General features: G+C 37.4%; 1 protein-coding gene across 2 annotated transcripts in view; it reads right to left on the bottom strand.

Moving 5' to 3' along the window:
• rnf19b (ring finger protein 19B) overlaps positions 1-27,207 on the bottom strand; it is a 68,792-nt gene that overhangs the window by 38,498 nt on the left and 3,087 nt on the right. For both annotated transcript variants that reach the window (XM_056479289.1, XM_056479288.1), the window contains exons 2-5: positions 15,558-16,771; positions 6,544-6,743; positions 4,656-4,800; positions 1,891-2,053 (exon numbers count right to left, since the gene is read on the bottom strand). In XM_056479289.1, coding sequence (XP_056335264.1) covers positions 1,891-2,053; positions 4,656-4,800; positions 6,544-6,743; positions 15,558-16,156 — 1,107 coding nt within the window. In that variant the 5' untranslated portion in view covers positions 16,157-16,771. The remainder of the gene's footprint in view (positions 1-1,890; positions 2,054-4,655; positions 4,801-6,543; positions 6,744-15,557; positions 16,772-27,207) is intronic.

Below are 27,207 nucleotides of genomic sequence, written 5' to 3' on the forward strand. Positions count from 1 at the left end.
TAGACAGCAATGGTCCAGATTTATTCAAAATGTAAAAAAAACATGTCAAAACATATCACATGCCTTTAGTGGTTCTATTGGAATATTATGACGCTACAGGAAAACTTTTGTGCACACATAAAACTAAAATAATGACTTCTTTATTTAACAGTTGTCAGTGTCAGTTTAGGGCGCATGTTCACGAGACTGCTGTGCAATGAAGAATACCCTGGATTCTGATTCAAAGATTCAAGATTCAAAGTGTTTATTGTCATATGCACTGTAAGAAACAAGTTCCATGTACAATATACCATATAAAAAGTAAACATAAGTATAAACTATCAAATAAATAGAAGCAAACAATGTATATTAAATGTGCAAAATAAATAATGTGCAAAACTGTAACAGCATACATGTGCAGTAATTAATATGAAAAAAAGGTCCGAGCTGCATCCGAGGTATACATCCTGACCGAACGCAACACACAGAAAGCTATCATGAATGTGTACCCTATACTGACACTGAGAAGAAGAAACTGAATAAAGTCATTCTTGTTGTTTTATGTGTGCACAAAAGTATTCTCATAGCTTGATAATATTTTAATTGAACCACTGAAGGCATATGGTCTATTTTGTGAATTTTTTTTGGTATTTTTCTGAACATGTCGGTTCCATTGCTGTCTATAGAGGATGAGGAGCTCTCAGATTTTGTGTTCTGAAGGTAAATGGGGGGTTTGAAACGATATGAGGCTGAAGATTTTAGGGTGAACTTACCCTTTAAGATGTATTTTTGTAAATTCAAACTTTCTTGTTTGGATTTTCCTGGGGACTTTGTCACCCAAGCTCACTCTGAAAACGTACTGCTATGTACATTTCTGCAGAGTGCCAAATACGTCTCAGGAGGTGTGTTTTTTTCAGTTTTTGTTTTCGTGAATCCACCAGAGGCCGCTGTGTATGATTTTTGAGATCTCAAAAATTTCTCGTGAGTGCCATTCGCACCTGCTAATCTCGCGTTAATCCACCAGAGGCTGCTGTCGACTAACTGACTGACTGACCGATCGACTGACCCACCCCTCTCCTTCCCTAAACCCAACCAATAGTGTTTTCAAAAGCACCGATTGACCCGCCCACCCCCTTCCCTAAACCCAACCGACAGTTTTAAAAAGCAGTCTAAAAAAAGAAAAGCCCTCGCCTGATTTTTACCACATTTTCAGATTTTACCACATTGTCACCCTGTTATTTAATTGTTTATTTTATTTTTTGGCTTCTGTTTTTGTCTTAACCACTTTCTGGAACCGGTTTTCCCTGGACTCAAACTCTATTGTGGTCAGCTGGTAACTGCGAAAAAAGAAATGGTGTCATAGCGCCCCGTAGCGTTCGTTTTAAAGACGAAATGCAGCCATATGTACTTCTAGCTACATAATTCGCAATCTCCAGAAATGTATATAGGGCTTTGTTTTCAGACTGAGCCTATGATGCCAAATATAGCGAAAGTGTTTACACATTTGATCATTTTAAAAGCAAGAAAACACTCTCTCTGCCCTTTGACCTAACATGTGTTCAATGTGTTGTGAGAAAATGCACCAAAACAAGGTATTCATACTTTGCTGGATTGTACCAAAACACATAAAAGTTTCATCCAATCCATAAGCCAATGATTCGTTCATTCAAACATGATCGATGAAATGAAGTCCCAAACAAAATCCAAACAAGAGATCAGAGAGAATTAGAATTCGGGTTAACAGCAGGAAATGTTTACCATAATAATGGCGAAATCATTTGAAGTTGAGCAACATGGCTGATGATAGGGAAACTTCCAAGGATTATAAGGAAATTAAATACCTGACAGCTGATAATGGCTTTGCTAGTGATATCTATAACGCTGTAGGGAAGGGTGTGATATTGGCATTACCTTGCGTCCAATGTAAACAGGAATGCCGATAACCATAGCAGGAACAGCAATGCCAGCAATTAGAGTGATGCCCACTGGTGCACCAATCAAAGTGCCCAGCTGCCACAGAATCTTCTTCTTGCGACTCCATGGCTTCTTTCCCCAGAAAGTACAACCTGATGGACTGACAGTAAAAAAAAACACATTTTAATATTTTTATGAAGCATTCACGTGGCAGGTTTGGTTTAGTTAAATCACACTCTGGTTTAAATCGCTCTGTTAGTGCGGTTTATTCAAACACTCAGAGAGCAAAACACTTTTTCAGTAATCTCAGGCCTCTTCCAAATGAACTCTGAGCAGTTTGACTGAAATACAAACGAAACACGGATCAAAGTAATCTAAAAGGACTTTAAAATGTAAAAAAAACACTTTATGAATTTTATAAGCCCTTCATAAGTTCTCAGTACTGTACACACACAAGATAATACAATTAAATTCATGTGAAATATTGGGGAAAAAATTACAAACTACAAAATTTCTACAAAATTTGATACATTTTTTGTTTTTCTTTTCTGTTTTAATTTTTAATTTAACATTTTGCCCTGACATTTACATTCGGGTGTACAAATTTTGGACCGTTATCGTAGGTTATCTTGTTACATTGGCTCCAGATTTGGCTTCAGCATTGACTAATATATATGCACAAATATAAAAGCTTCCTATAGACCATTTCAATGTGGTCCTGTCATTGGCCCATAAAAATTTCCTGCTTGATATCAAACTATTTGATAACTGTAATAAAAGGCAATTCAATCATAATTTAATGTTAAAACAGCTATCATAACTTTATTTCTCAATATGTGGCTCTTTTTATGTTTTCGGAAGCTATAGAAATTAAAAATGTAAAACAGGAAATACAATGGGACTATTGTTTATGTTTACATCCATCAACATGGTCTATAGAAAATATGAATTTAAATTAAACTAGAACCTAAAGTTCGTTAATAAGCAGAAGTTTTGCTACGGTTACGGCCTCCGTTCACACTACGCCAGAGTTCTTGAGTGCCGAAAACGAGCTTTTTGAAAAACGCTGGAGAGGTTTTCACTTTAAAACGCTGCTGCTCAGTGTCAGTGTGGATGGGGAAAAACTAAGACACCTAAAAACGGAGGCGAGGCCTCGATATTTAACCTAAACAAACTTTGCCTAAACAAAGTTCAGTCTTGCATCCTCTCCTTGTAAGTTCAGACTTTTCAAGTTTGATATGGAAAACAAACTCTTGAGGACACGTCAGGTAAATCTTCAGGGAACAGTGTACTTTATAACATCATTCACATCACCCTGGCTACGTTGTTTCACTTTCTTAACAATAAAATAAAAACATGATATAAATAACTGCCTATTTTCATTTTGATATTAACTTAACAGACACCAAAAATGGTGAGGCATTGTGTAGCTACATATTTATATGACCGTCATCTTCACTGTTTGCATATTTATAACAAAACAGAGCCTATAACATCACTGCCTCCTTTCATTTTCATAAAAAATACGAAACCTATTCTGCCTCTTTTGCTGAATATTAGTTTTAATAATCAATAATGGCCATTATAAAAGTATAACGTACAATAAGTTAATACAATATAGGAAATAAAGGCAAGCAATCAGTTAAATGTGCAGAATCAGTGTATGTGCTTACATAAATGAATATATTAACTTATCTTTGCTCTCAGCCAAAACACGTTACCCGAGAACAAGTGATAGATTTAAACCACCAAAGTCAGGGAATATGTTGTTAGATGGAAATGGCAAGATGAATTAAATATCATGTTTAACAAATATAGTGAGATTAGATCCAGCGGTAGATCCTTGATGAACAGTCCGACAAGCACAGCTCTCATATCTGCAGTGCATGCCAGTGTGTGTGTGTGTGGTGATGTGCGTATCAGTGGTGTAATGTAGACGCAGTGTTGTTTAGAAACGCTGGGTGAAACACCAGTGTGGACGCGGATCATTTTCATTCTAAAACACCGTTAAAAATGGCTTGCCATATTTTGTTGACAACACAATGCTTAATAAGTGTAAAAATGATACATGCAAAATAGGCTTGCCATATCAGTAAACAAAATGGAGTTTAAGTCATGGAGTTTATGGCTTGCCATGTTTTGAGAAAAAATAATGCTTCAAAATTATTTATTGGAAAACTATTAGTCTGATAAACCCGAAAAAATAGAGCAACAAAATCTAATGCAGAACACAGCTTTTAGCCAAATTTGAGGCTCGTGTAACCCCGCCTACGCCTACGCCACCCAAACCGCTTCGGGCTGGTATCGAACCAGCGACCTTCCGCATGGGAGTCGGGTGCTCTACCAAGGAGGTTAAAGACCATGGCCTCTAACATCTGTCGCTAGAGCAGCTTTAGAGGTCAGAGCTCACTAGCTGGCCTCCTTTACACTTGTATAATTTTTTTATATGCCCGGATTATTAAAATGTAATATTTCACTTTTTTTAATTAAAAAACAATAAGTCTGATTGGCATGAGGAGACATAGCAACAATCTTGAATGCAGAAGGCACATTTTGGCCAAATTTGGTCCTTGTAGCATGAACGACCTAGGAGGACATTAAAAGCAATTAAAAGCTCTTTTTTATCTTTCTATCTTTAGGTTCAGTCTTAAAAATGACATTGTGAATGCAATGTGAGCTAGTATTATTCATTTTTTTGGTCCAGATCAAAAGAAGCAAGAGAACGTTTAGTTAAACTCCCCCTGATGAATAGCTGAGGGTACCTGAGGTAGTGCAGGTCTGAAATCTCCTTCATACAGAGCCAGCAGAACTCACAGCCGCACACAGCACAGGTCATGTGGTTACAGCTGCCGTCGTTCATCTTGATGATGTAGGCACCGCATCGAGGACAAGGCTTGATGTCATCAGCTGAGTGGGGATTAAAGGGTTGGGATTTAGAATGTGTGCAGGCAGACAGAATCTGCTGTAAACAATGTGTGCTGAGGAAGCGCTTTCTGAATGTCAGGTGGGAATAAGAGCTGGGAGAGACGTTAGCGGACTCCTCCTGCTTTAATTCAGGAGGTTAGGAGACAACTAGAGGAGGAGGAGAGCATCCTTTAGGGAAATAGAAACCTCAATAATCTACAGCGAACACAGAGAAGTTTACAAAATGAAAGTGCTCAAGGGGGGGAAGCATGCAGCAGATCAAATTATATGAGTGGCTGGTGGCACTCTTAAACACAATAAAGCAGACAGGTAGAGCTTTCACAGTTTATTTTTAGCCTTTAATTTCTGGCAGTCTGTTTTAAAGCGATAAACGCTGCATGTTATGTTTCCTAACACAGTAAACAAAGTAAAGAACTAATATGCTAAAGGTCTGCAGTATACGTTATGCTAAGAGAGAGTTGCTATTCATTTGTTATGTTTTGGCTGCTAGTCAGGTATAGATTGTAATCCAGATGGTTTCTAGATAGTTTCTAGAGGTGTCAATAATCGACTCCGATGGTAATACAGGTGCTATGCTGTGTGATGATATGGTAGGCTATGCTATACTATGCAATGCTCTGCTAGGGTGCTCAGAGGTTATCAGGGAGTTGTTATGCATTTGTTATATATTTTTGTTCACTAGTCAAGTGTAAAGATTGTAATACCAGATGGTTTCTAGGGGTGTCACTAGTTGACACCCAAGATAATACAGGTGCTATATTTTATGTTGCTATGGTAGGCGATTCAATGCTATGCAATGCTTTGGTAAGTGCTCAGGGGTTACGAGGGAGTTGCTATGCATTTGTTATGTTTTGGCCACTAGTCAGTTGTAAAGATTGTAATCCAGATGGTTTCTAGATGGTTTCTAGAGGTGTCACTAGTCGACTCCAAAGGTAATACGGGTGTTATGCTATGTGATGCTATGGTAGGCAATGCTATGCTATGTGAAGCTCTGGTAGGGTGCACAGGGGTTGCTATGCATTTGTTATGTTTTGGCCACAGATGGTTTCTAGATGGTTTCTAGAGGTGTCACTACTCAACTCCCAAGGTAATACAAGTGGTTACGTTTGATGTTCTAGTAAGTGCTCAGGGGTTACCAGGGAGTTGCTTTGCATCTGTTACATGTTTTTGTTTCCTAGCCAGGTGTAAAGACCATAATCCAGATGGTTTCTAAATGTGTTATGAAGGTGCTACGCTATGCGATGCTATGCAAGTGTGCTTTTAGTTACTAGAAGGTTACTAATGCAATCAGACCAAATTTCAGGGTATGACAAGGTAGTTGCTAAGGAATCCCGAGTTGTTTCTAGGGAATTGAGTGTTTGCTAAGATATTCTAGGTGGTTACAACAATATTGCTATGTTTTTTGTTGATGCTAGTTTGGATGCTTTCTGTGGTTTGTAAGACATTACCAGGAGTTTGTTGAGATATTCTAGGTGGTTGTCATGCCATTGTGCGATTATAGAGGTGTTATGGCTGTTTTTAGTAACTAATGTGGCTTGGATGTTTTGATATGGTTACCAGGGAGATCTTGTTGACTTCGAGGTCGTTGCTAGGTTTATCTGTGTTGCTAGATGGTAGCCTTCCAACCGAGGTACAAAGAGCGCATTATTATTATGGTCTCTAGACCTGACATAAGTCTCTCCTAAGTTTATTAGATAAAAAACTGACTGATGAATAAATACTCACTGTGTCCTTGCTCGGCTGTGTAGCTGGGTGAATGGTTACTGTGCGTTCTCAAGGACAGCGCCCTCTGTTGGCGGGCAGAGTCGCATGTCTGGTTAGGATGCCACGCTTGCTTGCAGTGGTAACAGAACTCGGCACCACACCCTTCTCTTCGGCACACCAACCTGGGGCAACTGGCACATCCGGAGGCAATGACTGCGAAGCTGGCGGGAGAACAATGCAAACAGGTCAACAGACTCTTCTAGAGAATCTATAATTTAAGTAACACCCGATATCATTACACCTAGCCATGTGCAATCTATTCTTACACAGAAGTATATGTTACAAAGATGGTATTAGACCATCTAATAGTAAGGTAGACTGGTACAGTATGATTATCATAAGCACATACAGTTGTATTGTGTGATACTTTAAAGTAAAATCATGAGGAATAGTGTATGTGGACCATGCAAATGTCTCAGACTTCTCAAATCTCAAGGACATAATCATGATCAATCCCATAATCAACCAAACAGTAATCAAGTACACTAGAATGAAAGTGTGTTCTCCACTCAGAATCATTGTAATGTCAAATTCCTTTTAAAGTCAGGAAAAACACTAGCAGGTACAGACTTTGCTACATTATGGAAAAAACTGTGGGAGGATTTATTGCACTCTGTGTGTTCCTGCTCTGAGGGCTTCCAACTTATTCCAGTTGCATTTTTTTTCCTTTCATAAGAACATTGCTTGGTTGCCAAATTCTACTTTAAACCCAGAACAACTGCATTGTAAGCACAATGATGATGATGACACATATTATGAATAAAAATAAATAAATAGTGGCTTAATGTAGGAATTTCCATGAGTTAATCACTTTTTTATTGCCAATGTGTCATCGAAACCTATTAAAAACAAGACCTTGCTTGTTTATGCAAGCCTGTAGACTGATTCTTATGTTAGGGAGATGCGTAGTCTAAGTATACTTTATAATCAAACTACCATAACAGTGTGACTTCACTGAGCAGATCTTTTGACATGAGACTAGTAAATTGAAGAGCTTATGCAAATATTTCGACATTACAATGATAAGAGTTTTTCTTAACTTTCTTAACTAACCATGTGCACGTGTATGTGTATGTGTTTGTTACTATCCTTTTGTTATGTCAGGGATGAACACATCCACTGAATTAAACTGCTGTAAAAATGCATCAGATAAATATTTTTTTCAAATGTTTTTGCATAAATCTGTTACTCAACCTCAGTCCTGATCAAAACTACTGAATTGCTTAGAAAATCAGAGGATTTTAACTCTTTAATTGCCAAATTCACAAATGATGTCATTGATTTGGTGAAAAAAACACACAAAATGACTTATTTTTGTTTAGTTTTTTCGCCCCATTGACCATTATAACCACATTTGATGGTGCATAAACACACAGTCTTTGTTTTTGTTTACTCCATGTAGTTCTGAGAGCTGAGACGCATATTTTGATTTTGTCAGACACATCAAGGTAAGTGCATAAAAGTCACTCTCACACACTCAAAGACACACACACGCACGCACGCACACACACAAATGTATGATTATATGGTGTCGTGGTTTTGTAATCAAAAAAGATGTTTATAATGGAAGTCAATGGAGCAAAAACAGCCACCAACAGTAAATTAGGGAGAAAAAAAAATTAAATAATCAAAAACACTGCATCAAAGCCAATGTTATATCACATGTGCAAGACTGTGATGAAAGGAAAAATCCAGTCCACAATTTCTTTTTATGTTGAAAATGTCATTTTCTGTGTTTTTTTTCACCTAATCAGTGACAAAGTTTATGAATTTGGCATTTAAAGAGTTAAAATTCTCAAATGTTCTAAGCAATTCAGTAGTTTTATCTGATGCAGTTTTACAGCAGTTTTATTCAGTGGACGTTTGTTCAAAATCACCCCAGAGTGGATGAAAACATCCCCAACAGTACATAAGGGTTAAGCGAAGAATACATTTTCCTTCAGGAATATATCAGGACACTATGGCCCAATCCCAATTCCACCCCTTAGCCCTTCCCCTTGTCCCAATTCTCTTTAGAGTGAAGGCATAGGGCTAAGGGGAAGAGCTACATACGCCTATAATTTCCCATAATACACCAGCTACAACAGCAGTATAGCTGCACCTGAAGTCAGGAGATGCACAAATTGGTATTTTTGTCATTATTATGAATTTTTACAACAAACAAGCACATGTTTTAATATATTCATGACCACGTTTGTGTTTTACTGTCATGCTTAAAAAAAAAAAGCTAAAATAAAATCGCTAAATTTCGCTATGTATAATCCATAATAATAACTCTTTTACAGCAGTCCCACAACATTCTGACACTCGATGACACTCGAATACCCTGTCAGAAATGTCTATTGGCTAGAAATGACCTTTTTACAGTGTCTGCTATAATGTTAATGTTGTTTTCGTGTGTTTACGTAGATGAATATGGCCACTGTGTAAATGCGCAGTATAGTTGTGATCTTATTGACACATTATATTGTTATGACAACATAATATATGACTTCAGTGATGTCCTGAAGATGAATACCAATAAATAACACAACTGAAGTAACTACAGCAGTCACGATCGACGATCTCATATGAAACAAGAGCTCACGGTGACATGATGACGTGTGCAGGTGCTGTAGTGCTGTCCCATTTCTTAGGGGTAAATTTCCCTTCACAATCTGTTCCAAGGGCCAAGGGAAAGGGGTACAAATATAGAATTGGGATTGGGCCTAAGTTATGTTCAGGTTTTTGTACATTACAAGCTGACTGCAGTTCACTTATTGGCTACCTGCGTTGCTAATAACACAGGTTTCTTTCTACATTCCACATATAAACATTAACAACAGAGCAACCAGGACATGTTGTTCCAGTGAAAGGAAGCTGACTTCTTCCTTCGAATTAAAATAAAACCTAATCCAACCTCCTCAACATTGACTTATGCGTGACACAAATAATTGCTTTAATTTCAGGTGCATGTTTCGACCTGTCGGGTTCTGAGGAAAGCATTCCTCTTTCAGCCGACACCTCATTAATCAGCTCAGCTGCAATGGAGAACTGTAAAATGTCCTACACAGAGCTTCCAATTACCTACACACACACACAGCCTACAAGTAGAGTCAAGCCGACCTCATTACACATGATTATGGTATCCCTGAACACTCACTAGGACGGAAGACAAAGAAACAAACACTCTCATTTGAGCCTCGCAAAGACGCTGTGGCATGCAAACGGTCAAGCGAGTAGCCAATGATTGTCTTAATCAAATACCAGTCACGGTTTCCCATAGCAACTCTACCTCAGAGGCGCATCTCAGTTGCCATAGCAGCTCATCACTGAGGGAGAGAGAAACAAGCTGTTCCTTTCTCCCATTGGCAGCTCTGGCCTTTCAGTCAAGCTGAAGCTGAGCTGGTTGGGGGGCTGATGGGTAATAAGCAGCACCACAGACTGGAACTGATACTCCGGAAATTTACTCTGGAAGCTTTTCTGTCAGCTCTGAGACTCTGAATGAGCTGAAAAGCTGTCTATCATCTAAGATGAGAGATGATTTCAATTCAATTCAAGTTTATTGTATAGCGCATTTTACAATAATTACTGTTTCTAAGCAGCTGTACAAAAAGGTTAAAGTTATTAGTTATAAGTAATTAACTAGTAACTAATAGCTTTTTACAGTTAAAGTTATATACACTCACCGGCCACTTTATTAGGTACACCAGTCCAAATGCTCTTTAACACAAATTTATAATCAGCTAATCACATGGCAGCAACTCAATGCATTTAGGCATGTAGACATGGTCAAAGGGATCTGCTGCAGTTTAAAGCGAGCATCACAATGGGGAAGAAAGCTGATTTAAGTGACTTTGAATGTGGCATGGTTGTTGGTGCCAGACGAGCTAGTCTGAGTATTTCTGAGTAAATCTACTGGGATTTACATGCACAACCGTTTACAGAGAATGGTCTAAAAAAGAGAAAATATCCAGTGAGCGGCAGTTCTGTGGGCACAGATGCCTTGTTGATGCCAGAAGTCAGAGGAGAATGGCCAGAGTGGTTTGAGCTGAAAGAAAGGCAACAGTAACTCAAATGACCACTCGTTACAGTTGAGGTATGATGAAGAGCATCACTGAACGCACAACACGTCCAACCTTGAGGTGGATGGGCTACTACAGCAGCAGAAGACCACACCGGGTGCCACTCCTGTCAGCTAAGAACAGGAAACCGAGGCTACAATTCGCACAGGCTCTCCAAAATTAGACAACAGAAGATTGGAAAAACGTTGCCTGGTCTGATGAGGCTCGATGTCTGCTGCAACATTCAGATGGTAAGGTCAGAATTTGACATCAACAACATGAAAGCATGGATCAATCCTGTCCTGTATCAACGGTTCAGACTGGTGGTAGTGTAATGGTGTGGGGGATATTTTCTTGGCACACTTTGGGTCCATTAGTACCAATTAAGCATCATGTCAACGCCACAGCCTACCTGAGTATTGTTGCTGACCATGTCCATCCCTTTATGACCACAGTATACTCATCTTCTGATGGCTACTTCCAGCAGGATAACACGCCAAGTCATAAAGCATGAATCATCTTACACTGGTTTCTTGAACATGGCAATGAGTTCACTTGACTCAAATGGCCTCCACAGTCACCAGACATCAATCCAATAAAGCACCTTTGCTTTATTAAAGAACCCAAGAGGGGTTCAAAACCGGCGCTAGCAAGATGTACCTAATAAAGTGGCCAGTTAGTGTATACACATAGTTAACCTGCAGGTATATAGTGAATAGGTGATGTGTACATATCCAATTAAGTGTATTTGTGTAATAAGTGAGTGTTGTCCTTAAAGTATTCTAGTTAACTAGATTTCTAGTTAGACTACATAGAGAGAAATGAGATTTTTGTATGAACCTTTTCGTATACCGCATCAAAAAATGCCACTCTTGCATTTAACAACTCCCTATGACGCTATTAACACCCTATTAGTCAGTGGTGTGATCTCTAATGGCCTTTTAGAAAAACTCCCAGACCATCTAAAACTCCCTCAGTGGGCCTGATAGGAAGTGGCAGTGAGTCAAACATGCAGAGATGTAGACAGAATCATGTCCCTTAAATATAGGTCACTGGCGCAGCATTGTGATTGACAAACCTTGGACAGGTTGTAAACTAAATCACTCTCTCAGAATGACACATCAGTTAAAGTAGACTTCCCACACACGCCCAAGTGTTCCCTATTGCAGTCCAAGTGCCTCCTACACTCGCCGAAGCACACATAACACACAAAAAAAGTGTGAAATGCTTCCCCTTACTTCTACAGATTCTGACAAAGATCTCAGATATTTAGTCAGAGTTACATTTTAAGAAACACTCTGTTTTTTGGAAATAGGCTTATTTTACAAATCACCTAGAGTTAAAAAGTTGAGTTTTACCAGTTTTGAATCTATTCAGCTGATCTGGAGGGGGCACTGTTAGTTTAGCTTAGCATAAACCATTGAATCGGATTAGACCATTAGCATCTCACTGTAAAATTTCAAAGAGTTTTGATAATTTTCCTATTAAAAGCTTGACACTTTTGTACATAAATTGTGCACTAAGACTAATGGAAAATGAAGGAGCACTTCTAGCTTAGCTTAGCATAAATGATTGAATCGGGTTAAACCATTAGCATCTCACTCTAAAATTTAAAAAAAAGTATTTTGATAATTTTCCTATTTAAAGCTGGACTCTTCTGTATTTAAATAGTGCACTAAGACTAATGGGAAATGAAGGAGCACGTTTAGCTTAGCTTAGCATAAATCACTTAATCGGATTAGACCATTAGCATCTCACTCTAAAATTTCTAAAAATATTTTTGATAATTTTCCCATTTAAAGCTGGACTCTTCTGTATTTAAATTGAGCACTAAGACTAATGGAAAATGAAGGAGCACTTTTAGCTTAGCTTAGCATAAATCATTGAATCGCATTAGACCATTAGCATCTCACTAAAATAAAATAAAAAAGTATTTTGATAATTTCACTATTTAAAGCTTGACTCTTCTGTATTTAAACTGTGCACTAAGACCATTGGAAAATGAAAAGTTGCTACTTTCTAGGTTGATATGACTAGAAACTATACTCTCATTCCTGTACCATGACTGCAGCAGGCTAAATGATATAATGTACATAGTGCTTGAAAATAGTCCCCAGCTAGGCAACAAGGTAACATCACTGCTTAATAACTGTTGGTCTTAGTACACGATGTAACTACAGAAGAGTCAAGTATTTTTTTATTCGAGATGCTAATGGTCTAATCCGATTCAATGATTGTTGCTAAACTAAGCTAAAAGTGATCCAACCAGACCAAGAGATTGGCTGAATGGATTCAAAAATGGTAGAACTTAACTGTTTAACTCTAAGAGAGTTGTAAACAGAGCCTATTACCAAAAAAAACGAGAGTGTTCCGTTAATTAATCATAACATTATAAACTGGTTTAATTTCAAAACAACTGACTGTTAAAAAAAAAGAGTAGGTCCTTCATGATAGCTTTCATCCTATTAAAAAGGTTAAAATCTGGACCATTGTGATTCTCATTCTGATTCAAGAGCATGTTAAACCAGAAAACAAACAAAAAATAACAACCAACGTTAGAGCAATTTTTAGATGCCTATACACTGGAGACTGTTTGACGGATAGCAATGCGTAAGCTCTGTTTTAAGGGTGTGGGAAGAGCTATGTTAGGCTGAAAGCAAGAGGGAATACTGCAAATTGACTTGCTGAAAGCTGTAGCCATCTCTCTGAGATCCTTATTGGTCAACGGATGCTTAAGTCAGGGGTCATTCTAGGATTTGAGTCAAAGGGGGTCCAGATGGGACATGAGCTGATGTAGCTCTGGGGAGTGTTCTTGTTTGAGTGCCAGAGAGTTTGAACTGCTTTTTTTTTTCTTAAAAACCAAAACTGAAATTAAAGTTTTAATTTAACTAGAAAAGCAAGCTTATACTTGTTTAATTTTTGTAGCTTGACATGAAACCGACACCAGAACACATTTTCTGAGGAGCAATACTTAGAACAATCATCTACTATGCCTGAAAATCTCTTTGTGTAAATTCAGACCAATGTTTTCAGCATAATTTCGATGCATCAAAAGTGGCATTCACCTGTCAGCACATGCGTTCAGTTACAGTAGCAGATCAAGTTCCATTTTATTAGTGATTTCGCTGGAACCAAAGCATTCAAATGAGACAAATGGAGCATGACAGATGCATACAGGGCACCACTATATGTCGACCATTGCCTATGATCATGTCCGGCAATGATTACAGGGAAGTATAATGCTGGGTGAAACAAACATCCAAGTAAATGGATGATTAAGTATGAAGTCACGTCAGATATCAGGAACAGAATAGGTCAGCAGTCATATCTGATCTTTTGTGGCAGAGGGAATAGGAAATGAAACATGATATGAGGGAAAGAAATCGGTCTATATTTTCAGACCTCCTTCTGCAATACAACGGCCATCTTTAACCCCCTGACTGTCCTGTAATGGGGATGTTTTTAACTACATTTTTCTGAATTTATCTTGAGCAACTATGTATAATAAGCATATATTACCCATAATTTTCAAATGTGAATTCCAAATGTGGGGTGGCAGTTAAGGGTTAAACCGTGACAGCTAACACACAATCCCATTTTAATTTTTGTACCCCGACCACTTCCCCTTCCCCTTGGCCCTTAAAACAGTGGAAAAGTGGAATGGTTCCAAAATTTACCCCTAAAAAATGGGAGAGCCCTACAGCACCTGCACATGTCATTATATGTCATCAGTATTTGGGCTGCGTCCGAAACTGCCTTCTACTCAGTAGGTACTGCATTTGAATTTAAACGTACTACTCGGCCGTTAGAAAAGTATGTTCAATACAGTATGAATGTGAGAAGTATTAATGGAATTCGGACGTACTACATCCGCCATTTTGTCATGGTCACCCACATCAGTTGCGACACTTTACTCCTATTCATGAATTCTGTTGCAGAGCATCATGGGATATCGCAGCATGCATGAGATGCACACTTCAGAATATCGCCCGAAGTCATCCGGGTACTTCTCGCATACTGTTTTTGAATTCTATCAATTCAGACATGCTACTCGGCTCGCATACTGTTTTTAGCGTCCTATATAGTATGGAAGTATGCGGTTTCGGACGCAGCTTCGAAGGGTATCAAGCCCTTCCCCTTAGCCCTACGCCTTCAAGCTGAAAAGAATTGGGACACTCCTACCCCTTCACGTGAACGTCTAAAACGAGGGAAGAGGTAAGGGCTAAGGGGTAGAATTAAGATTGGGCCTAAATATTAGAAAAGCCCTTTAAAAGCTGGTTTATTTTAAGTATATATAATCGGTTGGTCTCATGCCTACATTTACCTACCAACTTTTTCCAATCAAACCAATACTTTGGATTTAGATCTAAAGGGATAGTTAATCTAAAATGAAATCTCTTGCTTGCCCTTCATTTGTTCCAAACCTATTTAAGTCGTCTATTGGACACAAAAGAAGATGTTTTAAAGAATGCAGGTTGATGATACCCATTCACTTTCATCATATTTTTACAACCATCATTCAGCATTTTTTGAAACACATTCTGTGCTCAACAGAAGAATGAATCTCAAAAAGGGTTTAAAATCACATGAAGGAGAGTAAATGAGGAGGTCATTTTCATTTATGGGTGAACTGTCCCTTACTGAAGTTACTCAAGTTGGTCAACATCATTTACTTAGAAAATCATTTCTAAAATGACCTCACTTTGCTCACAGGGGAACAGTCACACTAGAACAGAAATGGCCCTCCCCAAAAGTCCAAAACTGCCCACAATTCCCTAGAACGTCAGTGTATGCAGTAGCATGACGCATATTCAGTGGAATCTAGGAATCCTGCCAAACTCAGGGTTTGCAAACTTTTGTCCATGTAGAGTAAATACAACCAACAAAACAAACAAGACAACAGCATCTTTTAGGATTCCCAAAGATTCTTACCCACAGTCTGGAGCGGGACACCATCGGCAGTCGGGGTCCGATGCTAAGCAACGGCGCAACAGGAACTCTTCATACTTCTCCATCAGGTTGGGATCATCCAGGATGAGGGCCACCTGCCATGGGGCAAGTCTCTCAGCGCACTCTGGGCAGCTGAGCTGCACTCGGCTCTCCGTGATTTCGATCCGCAAGTACTGCCGTAGACAGCACAGGCAAGAGCGATGGCTGCATCCCTGGAGCTCGGGAAGCTGCTCCGCAGGTTGCCGCACCAGGCACAGAGGACATTCTAGGAGTTCTTGACCTCCCAGAGAGGCCTGGCTAGTGGAAAGTGGCTCGGCAGGATCTGCCGTTGAAGGGTCTGAAGACACATTGGTGGGCGTGGGGGGCTGCAAAAGCTGCTGTTGCTGGATTTGTTGCTGTTGGTGCAGCTGTTGAGCAAGAGGAGTGCCCACATTGGCCTTGTTCCCCCTAGGTCCACGTTTGCTATGGAAGAGGCTATGAAAAGAGATCCTGCCTTGCTTCTTGCCCGGTCCACGACATTTGGGATTGGGAATGCCGCTAACCGAGGAGTGGGGTGATTCAGAGTCCTTTTCGGATCCCATTTCCTAGGAACAACTCTGTAATGATCTCCCACTTGAGTCTTTAGAGAGGTCAGCAAGTTTGGGTTACAGGAGTTCAAGTGAAACGTCCCAGTTTCTTCCACGGAAAGATTTCACCCAAGCTCCAAACCTCAAGAACGTGCGCAGTGCTGATCTACAAAATAATTTCTGTCAAGGTCTCAGCAAAATTCCTAGTTAGTTTCCCCGTTGGAGAAATTCCATTTAATAAGTCATTTCTTCCTCTTAGCTATAAAAGGGAGTTTAAACAATAAACGGAAAGATAACCATACGAACAGGAATTAAAAGTCCTTTCACTTGAACAATCTTCTCGTAAATACTAAAAGGAAACCAGGAAACAAAAACAGTTGCACAAAAACGATTGCACCCCAAATATAATATCAACTACAAACCTGACAGATACTGTCAATTAAAAACGGGGTACCAAAATATAACCACAAAAGTTTAAGATGACAGTACAAAACAAACTGTAAAGTCTGCGTTGGCTCAAGAGGTTGTAATCCTTTCTCAGGGCTTGTCTTCTATCCTCTCCTGCTCACTGAGCCGAGATGTGTGTGTGAGTGCTCCCGTTTGCTGTTCTCCACTTCTGAATCGGCCGGTCTGTTAAGAAAGAGAAATAGCACAGGAAGTTAGCACCGAGCACAGACAGCCTGCAGGAGGAGCATGCTCAGTGCACGCTCACGTACACACACACACTCCTCCCTTCTTTTATTCTCAATCTCTTTTCATTTCACAGTTAACTCTTGATGAACTGAAGTGACTGACGAATCAGCCCCTTTCCAGCTAATTACAGATCACACAGTTAGTTGAAGAAGTAATTGGCACTGTGACATTAAACCCATTACTGTCATCAGATTTTCTGGCCATCTATCTTGTGCTGAATATTTTACATCTCTGGTTTTCTTTGTGTCTCAGTGTTGATGACTCCTCTCATCCACACACTCTCACACACACACTCCAGCGCTCGCTCTCCACTTCACACTGCGCTGCTAGTGCAGTTGCTATGGTGATTCCCACTATGAATACAGCAAACAAGGACTCTCACAGTGACTCTGGCCCTCACACACACACACACACACACACACACACCTGGCAGATATTAACACCATACTTCACATAACGCATGAGCGCAAGTGCACTTTATTCATTTATTAATACGATCATCAATACGCTTCGTAAATGTCATTCTGAAGCAGAGGAAATGGTTTTGTAGGCCAACCTAATCTGTCAATCTCTCTAGTACATATTACTACTCGAAAAAACACACACTAGAGCTCCACAAACTCATCCTCGTGTCCTGATTCCTGCTCTGGACTAATGCCTGCGTTGTATAAATCTGTTTACTTGAGCGAGGGGGAAGGGACAGAGACCACCATGCTAGTGTAAAGTTATCAGTGCACATTTATGTGCAAGTGTTATGTGATTGTTAATGGGTCAATGACAAATAAGTGTGTCACTGTGGGGGGAAAGAAGGAATATTTTGAGGAGTAAGTGAATTATTTCATTTAAGAATGTCATGTTGTAGGTTCGAGCCCCAGCTGGGTCAGTTTCTGTGTGGAGTTTGCATGTTCTCTCCGTGTTTGCGTGGGTTCCTCTGGGTGCTCCGGTTTCCCCCACAGTCCAATTTAGGACGGACAATTTAGCTTGCCCAATTCACCTATAGCGCATGTCTTTGGACTGTGGGGGAAACCGGAGAACCCAGAGGAAACCCACGCCAACACGGGGAGAACATGCAAACGCCACACAGAAATGCCAACTGGCCCAGCCGGGACTTGAACCAGCGACCTTCTTGCTGTGAGGCGACAGTGCTAACCACTGAGCCACTGTGTTGCCCTATGTTATATATGTGAAATCCAAATATGACCTTGTATGTCACATGTAATTTCCATATATTTCCATCTATCATGTCACAGCATGAAGCAGAATGAACTAAAGCAGGCTGTTAGCTTTTCTGCTGGCGTGCGTTCATGGATCTGCAAGGTACGCAGTGACAGCAGTCAGTGTGACCCACTTTCCGCCGAGTGCTTTTACACACTGCCACCACCGCGTCCCGATGTCTTGACCCATTATGAAAGATGCTCTAGGTGCTCCATACTGTACACGTACATTAAAAATGCAAAAGTGCCCGACGGAAACAGGAAAATCCCATACAGTCTCCACAGATCTGCTCATTCTAAACATGGAGACTGAATGAAGGGTGGGATTGAATCATAGCAGGCTAAATGAAACGTCTATGTATTTATAACTTGGGGCTAAGATGGTAATAGCCCTCTATTCCACTTCAGCAGCCTCTGCTAATGCAACCCATGACACATAATTACCATCTGCGCTCTCTTAGCTTTAGCGTGTGCGAGGGATGCTATGCTAGTGGGTGAACAACAAAAGCTGTTTCTGGAAAATCTGTGTCACATCAAAGTGCAAGTGTACAAAGTCAAAGAGTGTGTGTGTGTGTGTGTGTGTGTGTGTGTGTGTGATGGGCGTGGCTGGGTTTGTTGTAAAACAGAGGTTGTTCTATTATTTATCAGCTGTGAATGACGTGTCGATTCACAAGAAGCTATTCAGTGCTTGTACTGAAATCAGCCTGCTTTTTCCATCTAGGGAAGAGTTTACATCAAAACTTTAAGTGTCATGGAACAATCCACAGCATAAACTCACAGGCCTCCTTCTTCTTTTTTTGTAGAAAAATATTTATAACTTTTTAAGTTTGCATATCACAACAAATTGAATTACACTTTATACAAGAATCTGGAATATTATCGTTAAACTTGTGCAATATATCAGGAGTTACAGTTAAAGTCAGAATTATTAGCCCCCTTTGAAGTTTTAGTTTCTTTTTTAAATATTTCCTAAATGACGTTTAACAGCGCAAGGAAATTTTCACAGTATGTCTGATAATATTTTTTCTTCTGGAGAAAGTCTTATTTGTTTTATTTAAGCTAGAATGAAAACAGTTTTTAATTTTTTTAAAACCATTTTAAGGTCAATATTTTTAGCTCCTTTAAGCTTGATTTTTTCAATAATCTACAGAACAAACTATTTTTATAAAATAACTTGCCTAATTACCCTAACCTGCCTAGTTAACCTAATTAACCTAGTTAAGCTTTTAAATGTCACTTTAAGCTGTATAGAAGTGTCTTGAAAAATATCTAGTCAAATATTATTTACTGTCATCATGGCAAAGATAAAATAAATCAGTTATTAGAAATGAGTTATTAAAACTATTATGTTTAGAAATGTGCTGTGAAAATCTTCTCTCCGTTAAACAGAAATTGAGGAAAAAAATAAACATGGGGGCTAATAATTCTGACTCTAACTGTATGTATGTTCGCATTAGCCTTTTGTACTGTACGAGTTTCAGGCTACTGCTGATTGTTTGTAACTGAGCTTTCTGACATGCCTCATTCCAATCCTCTACAGATAGTTCATCCTATCTTCTTTTCATAACCTTAGTTTGGATTCTGAGGATTCGTTAGAGCCAGATACGAACAATCCGTACAAGGAGGAGATTGAACCTTTTTCATAACAGTGTCCTATGATTGCTGCCTGTAATGAGAAAATGTTAGGAATATCTAATGGATGATTTTGAAATTAGGAAATAAAACTTCTAAGTTGAAGATATATATAAAAAAAGGGTCTTTGGAATGTTATATTTGTTTGAAATTGCTGCAATGGACATAAATACTTCATCCTCATTGTACATATTTTGTACTTTCCTTAACCCATACATATAGCCCATATCCGAAATCCTGCATCACCTTTTCCTGGTTTAAAAGTAACATTAGCCCAAATAGGACTAAAACGTGACCAGGGGGAAGTTCTATTCAAATATTTACAACACAGGTCTTCCTTTATGAAGCATTGATCACAGTTATCAGAGGTTTGCCTTTAAAGGTTGTCAGTACAGCCTCACTTACAGAGTTTGTTACTAGATGAAATGTTGATTAGCACACACTAGTGAAAACATTTTTAGAAATGTTGTGAAATGAGGTGAAAAGGGGAATTTCTTCTATCGGTCGGGGATTTTTTTAGTTTGTTGTTGTTGATTCTGTGGTCCAGAGGTGCGAATCTGTGATTTTTTAAAAATGTAGATCAGGATGTGAGCAAGAATACTGAGAATTAGGTTGGTAAAAATCAAATGTTATTTTTAGGTTAGCGATAATCAAATGTGTTCCTATTTACTGTTTCTATTTACTGGGACCTTTTATGTGAAGCTGCTTTGACACAATCTACATTGTATAAGCGCTATACAAATAAAGGTGAATTGAATTGAAAAATGTGTGCAAATTACTTATGATCAAATTGATTTTTTCCATACTATTGATCAACATGTCGCATTCAAAATAGGGCTGTGCGATTAATCGAAAACGAATCGCGATTTGAAACATTGCGATTAGCTAATCGCAGAAGGATGCAATATGGAATATATATATGTATTATTTAATTTGGAGTTGCCCAGAGCAAATGCGTGACTGCCTTCTGTGTGTGATAATCTGACTAGCCAACTAAGTGAGCGCACTTTCGTTCTGCCCAATCAGAGTTTCTCAACCAAACAATGCGGAATGCCCACAATAAAAACAAACTTTTGCCGCTTCAGAAGCATTAATAGACGAATTAATACTACATGAGGAGTATCTTGCTAAAAAGTCAACTGAAAATATTGCCAGTGACACTCAGTCTAGTAGTTAGCAACAGCAAAGTACAATTTCAGAGTTGTTTCAGCCATGTTGGTTTGCTGAGTGTTCTGTATTTCTATAACTTTTTTTGTTGTTGTTTGTATAATAAGCTACACTATCTCCCTAATTTGAGTTGAACTTGTTTAAGAAAGGAAAGGTCATTTTATTTGTGTTTACTGTTTGCTCTAGAGAAGTGTTTAATTACTGAATATTTAAAAACAAATTTGAAATTAATAATAAAATTAAATAGTTGAATAAAAATTGAAATTACATAAAAATAAACAAAACAAAATATAAAATTAAATAAAGTTAAACATTTGTAATAATAATATTAGTCCCGGCTGGGTCAGTTGGCATTTCTGTGTGAGGTAAATAAGAAACATGTTTTTTGTTCCATTCATTCATTTACCTTCAGCTTAGTCCCTGATTACCAGGGGTCACCACAGCAGAATGAACCACCAACTATGTTTTACTTAATGGATGCTCTTCCAGCCACAACCTAGTGCTTGGAAACATCCATACACACTCTCATTCTCACACACACACATGCACTACGGCCAATTTAGCTTACCCAATTTACCTATAGCGCATGTCTTTGGACTTTGGAAACCTGAGCACCCGAAGGAAACCAATGCCAACACGGGGAGAACATGCAAACTCCACATAGAAATGCCAACTGACCCAGCTGACTCAAACCAGCGAGCTTCTTGCTGTGCTAACCACTGAGCCAAATGATTCTTGTTCTAAATGCATAACAAGATGCATTGACGTGTGTGTGTGTGTGTATTTTTAAAGAGTTAATTGTCTTATTAAAGAGATAGTTCACCCATTATATGAATCTTTTTCTACTGTTGAACACAAAATAAGAGATTCTGAAGAATGTTGGAAGAAAGCAGCCGTTGACATCCACAGTAGGAACAAAAAAATACTATGAAGACAATGACTGTTTTTTCCCACCAACATTCTTTAAAGTATCTTCCTTTGAGTTTGAAATAAGTAAAAGATGAGTTCGAGATGACATAATCTTCATTTTTGGGTGAACTCATTCATTCATTAATTTTCCTTTGGTTTAGTCTCTATTTCAGAGGTCGCCGCAGCAGAATGAACCGGTGGCAACTATTCCAGCATATGTTTTACACAGCGGATGCCCTTCCAGCTGCAACCCAGTATTGGGAAACACCCAGACACACTCATTCACACACACATTCATACACTACGGACAATTTAGTTTAATCAGTTCACCTATAGCGCATGTCTTTGGACTGTGGGGGAAACCGAAGCTCCCGGAGAAAACCCACGCCAACACGGGGAGAACATGCAAACTCCACACAGAAATGCCAACTGCCTTTGGGTGAACTATCCCTTTAAAACTCAGATATTAAGGTCAGAAATTAACCTAATTATCGCTGTTGTCTAGCAGAAAGTGTTAAACCATGTTATTTTCATAAATGCTTCTAAGTAAAGCATACAGTTTAAAAGCGCGGCTTCATTCAGTGTCAAACCAAGAAAGAGGGAGTCAAATGTATTTGACATAGTTTTCCAAAGTAACTTCAAATTACTGAATAGAAATAACTCAAAATGACCTTAATTTGTGTGCGTGAGAGTGTCTATTTGCATGTCTACTAAATAACAAGATTTGTCATAATTTTACACTATAAACAATAAGTGGAAAATGTATCACCAGGTGAAAACAAAATACTGTCAATTTTGTGTTAAGCTAAAAATACTGTTTTTCCATCCGTGCATTATTGAAAAAGGAAACCACTGCTCAGTCATAATGAAAGCAGATGCTTACTACACACACTTACTGTAAGAGACATCCCCTTTAATGAACAAAAAGCTTCTGTTTTAGAATGAATTGTGTTTTTTCCATACCATTGATCAACATGTCGCATACAGAAAATGAATTATTAACAGAAACCTCAAATGAAGGCTACAAATCAGAACCCAGAACAATTCATGCTAATTCTCTGGAAACATTTGATTAAATATAATATTATTACATTTAAAAACAGTTAAATAACATTTAAAAAATTGTAATTATAAAATTATTATTTTTTAATTAAATATAAACTTAAATATTTAAAATTAAATAAGTACAAATTAAATAAAAATAAATAAAGCTTAATAAAATAAAATTAAAATAAACTAAACTAAGCTAAATTGAACAAAATTAAATAAATAAAATGTATTAAATTAATATAAAATAAACCAAACAAAATTAAATTTAAAAAAATAAATGAAACTTAATTAAATATAAAACTAAATATTTAAAAATAAATATAAACGTAAATATTTGATATTAAATAAAATTAAATAAGTAAAATAAAATAAAAATAAACTAAACTAAGCTTAATTGAAATAAAATGTATTAAAGTAAATAAAAATATTAATTAAATGAAAATAAACAAAACAAAAATTAAATTAAAATAAATTAAACTAAATTAAATATAAAATTTTAATTTTAAAATAGTTAAAAATTTATAAAATGAAATATTAAATTGTTTTTTGTATTAAATACAATTAAATAAGTACAAATTAAATAAAAATAAATAAAGTTAAATAAAAATTTAAAGAAACTAAACTAAATTGAACAAAACAAAATTAAAATAAACTAAATTCATTCATTAATTTTCTTTTCGGCTTAGTCCCTTTATTAATCTGGAGTCGCCACAGCGGAATGAACTGCCAACTTATCCAGCATGTGTTTTACGCAGCGGATGTCCTTCCAGCTGTAACCCATGACTGGGAAGTTAAACTAAATTAAATTAAACAGAATAGAATAGAATAGAACAACAGAATAGAATATAATAGAATAGAATATAATAGAATAGAATAGAATAGAATAGAATAGAATAGAAGACATCAGAACAGAACAGAATAGAACAGAACAGAATAGAACACAACAGAACAGAATAGAACAGAACAGAACAGAATAGAACACACAACAGAACAGAACAGAACAGAACACAGCAGAGCATTGAGAGAAAAAATGAAACAGACAATAATTGTGTACAGCGTTTGGTCTCCAGCCAGTGATACACCACAAGCCATCTTGACAAATGTGTTACCGTGAGAGAAAGACAGAGCTAGACTGACAGCGTCTCAGCACTTCTGCCCGCGACAAACCCTGAACCTGCACACATCAGCACTTTACTATCATCCTATAGCCCTAGACTACGGCTCAGTCTGTCTCTATCTCACCACACACACACACACACACACACACCAGTCACATGGTTTAATTGGTGTACAGGTGGGCTATTGGATCTCTGGCCATTACATAACCATTTGAGTCACATCTGAAGCTGTCTGTTGTTGTTGTTTTTCCATGAGCATCTGTATCATATAGTATATTGCTAGTATTGTTCAATTATTTCAATTAGCAGCAAAGTAAAGAAGCTGAGAACGTCACCCATATAATGAAATTGATATTTACTCAGTCTCATTTTCCTTAAACATTTGATCAATTTTCTTTCAGGGTATATAAAAGGGGGGATTTCTCACAGAATCATATGATATGGCATTTAAGTAGTTATTCACTAACTATTAACAACAACTGAGGGCTCACTAGTTTACAAAACGTGACAAAAGAAAATGATTTGAAAAATGTTTTATATTTAGGTATATATAACAGATTTTTCAAATAATAATAAATTATAATAATAATGTGTTATATATTTAAGAATATTTAAATAGTTTTATATAAGCTTATCTTAAATGAAAAATGATGCCTTGGCAAATGGCAACTATACCTGAAATCCAGTGCTCAGCATAATTAAGTACACACCATTTTGAAAATGAATACTTTTATCCATTTCTCAGTGAATATAGGCAATGTATTTTGGTGCATTTGAATAAAACAGATTTATTAAACAGATATATTTATTCAAATAATATTTTAGTCACAGAACTTTTTCAGAAATTGAAAGATAATACAATTAAATTCAAGCAAAATTTTGCAAAAATAAATTACAACCTACAAAATTTCAACTAAATTTTTACATTTTTTTGCTTCTCTTGATTTTTCCTCTTTTTTTAAATTTGTATTTAATATTTTTCTATAACATAAATTTGGGTGTACTAGTTTTTGGACTGTTATCATAAGTCAATTTGTTAGATGAGCTTCAGATTTAGCTTCAGTACTGAATAATCTAATGTATATGCACAAATATAATATTGTTGAGCTTCCTATTAAAAATATGAACTTAAAAGAGAGATTTGTGAGGGGTGTACTTATATATGCTGAGCACTTTAAGTCTAAAAAAATACTAAAAGTTCAAATTAAAACAGAAAATCTAAAAATGTGAGTAAATAGTAAATGCTAATTCAAAATAAAAAGTACAGAAATGTATATAAAATAACATTATTATTATTATTATTTTGGAAAATAAAATGTGAGCAGATAGCAGTAAACTAATCCATAATATCAATACAGTTATATTAATATGTTCATGTTATAATGTTAATGCTAATATAGTCATATGGCGTTTGTTCCAAAGTTCAAAAACGTTTTTTTCATAAAGGAAGATATTTTTATTAAAGTATGAGTGATTTCTGACCCTTCTTTCAAAATATATTCACCCAAAACTCTGCTGCTTCGAAATAAAGAAATAGAAGTACGATATGAACTCAAGTCTTAAAGTATGAATTTAATGAGCATGAATGAATATGAATATGTATGAATATGTCTCTGATGTGGTATGAGTAGGGCCAGACAGAATCTGCTGACGTTTTTTGCTATTTCTGCGGAACATTTTGTAAAACAATCTGTGGATTTATGCAGTTATTTTGGGAGTAACGTAACGAAAACCTAATACCTTTTTAACTTTTCTTTAATGTTTACAATGTAAATCCATCTAGATCCACTTATTTGGTAAACAAAGCAAGTCTCTCATATAATATCTCTACTAAAAGACAGAAAATATGACTTTACAAACTGTATTGTACATAAATCACATGAACACTTTCATATTAGTCAATAATATTATGAAATTAGTATTAGTTGAAAACTGAATAAATATAAATGTACACACATTTACACAAGTAAATTAATAAACTCAATGATGGGCCAAAAATCTGCGGATTTCTGCGCGTCAGATTCAATGTGGGCCTAGGAGTGTTCAAACCAGATGTGGCACCTACGAACAAATCTTGTTATTCGCGTGTGAATAGACGCGTAAACATTTTGAGTTTACTCGCTTCATTCGCCCATCAAATTCACTTCAAAATAATCTACCCGGTGACTCTAGCATCATTGCTAAATGGCTAACATGGATATTATTTAGAGATTATCTGCGTTTATGTGCTTTAGGAGGGCTGAAAAACACCGTAGATTCGTTTGGCGCCGTGTTTGAGTGCACACAAACTCTACCTAGATGATGGAAGCTTTCAGCATTGCTTCTGACTGAGCCGAGCCCAGTTTGATGAGCTGTTGTCCGGTGTCGACAGGAGGATTTCCCCTCAGGACACCAACTGCAGCCGGTACGTCATAATCATGCGCAAACTAGAGCAAGCTCCTGATTGGTTAACTCAGCGATTTTCCATCTCAAGCGAATCGTAAAAAGGGCAAAACGCTCAATTCGTGTCGCTTTATTCCACGAATCGCCACATTCATGCCACCTCATTTACGTGAAATGCTCACGTCTTTGCATTGACTTAACATGTAAATCGCTCGCACTTGACACTTCATCTGTGTCTGGTGTGAACAGAATAGATTCAACTTAATTAACAGCTTCATTCACTTGGATTTATTTGTGGGTCTCGTTATGAATATTTGGTTTTCATAGTACAGTCAATGGAGGGACAGAAATCTCTCTGAATTTATTACAAACATCTTCATTTGTGTTCGTTTGAAACCCCATGAGGGTGAATAAACAATAAAATAATTGACATTACATTGAACTAAGATAAAGATCGGTCCAAATTTTGATCCTCCACTGTAAGAGTTTTCCAGCAGGAAGTACTGGCAGACGGACTGACTGACTAACTCATTAGAAGAGTTGTAATGCTTAATGAAATCTCTTTAAGCTGCGAGTCTGTGTGAGTGTCTGTTCAGAGCAGGTGTTGCGCTGATTCACATCCCCTCCGTGCTATAAGAACCAGACTGTCTGTTCTCCAGCTCATCCCATATCCTTTACTCGATCCTCATAACAATCTCCAATAACACTCTAATAACATGATCACAAATACCTTTTACGTAGATTCACAGGCAACACTCAACACTAACACTACTGTGCCTCATTCACAGGCACTGACAACAACAGCTAAAACCAGCCACGGCTTTCTTGTGAAACCTAAGTTCTCGATTTTATCAGTTCTCGACAATCATAGGGTGGTTTACAGTAAAAAGAATTACCCCAA

The sequence above is a fragment of the Danio aesculapii genome, chromosome 19, assembly GCF_903798145.1.
Source record: "Danio aesculapii chromosome 19, fDanAes4.1, whole genome shotgun sequence".
Taxonomy (NCBI): domain Eukaryota; kingdom Metazoa; phylum Chordata; class Actinopteri; order Cypriniformes; family Danionidae; genus Danio; species Danio aesculapii.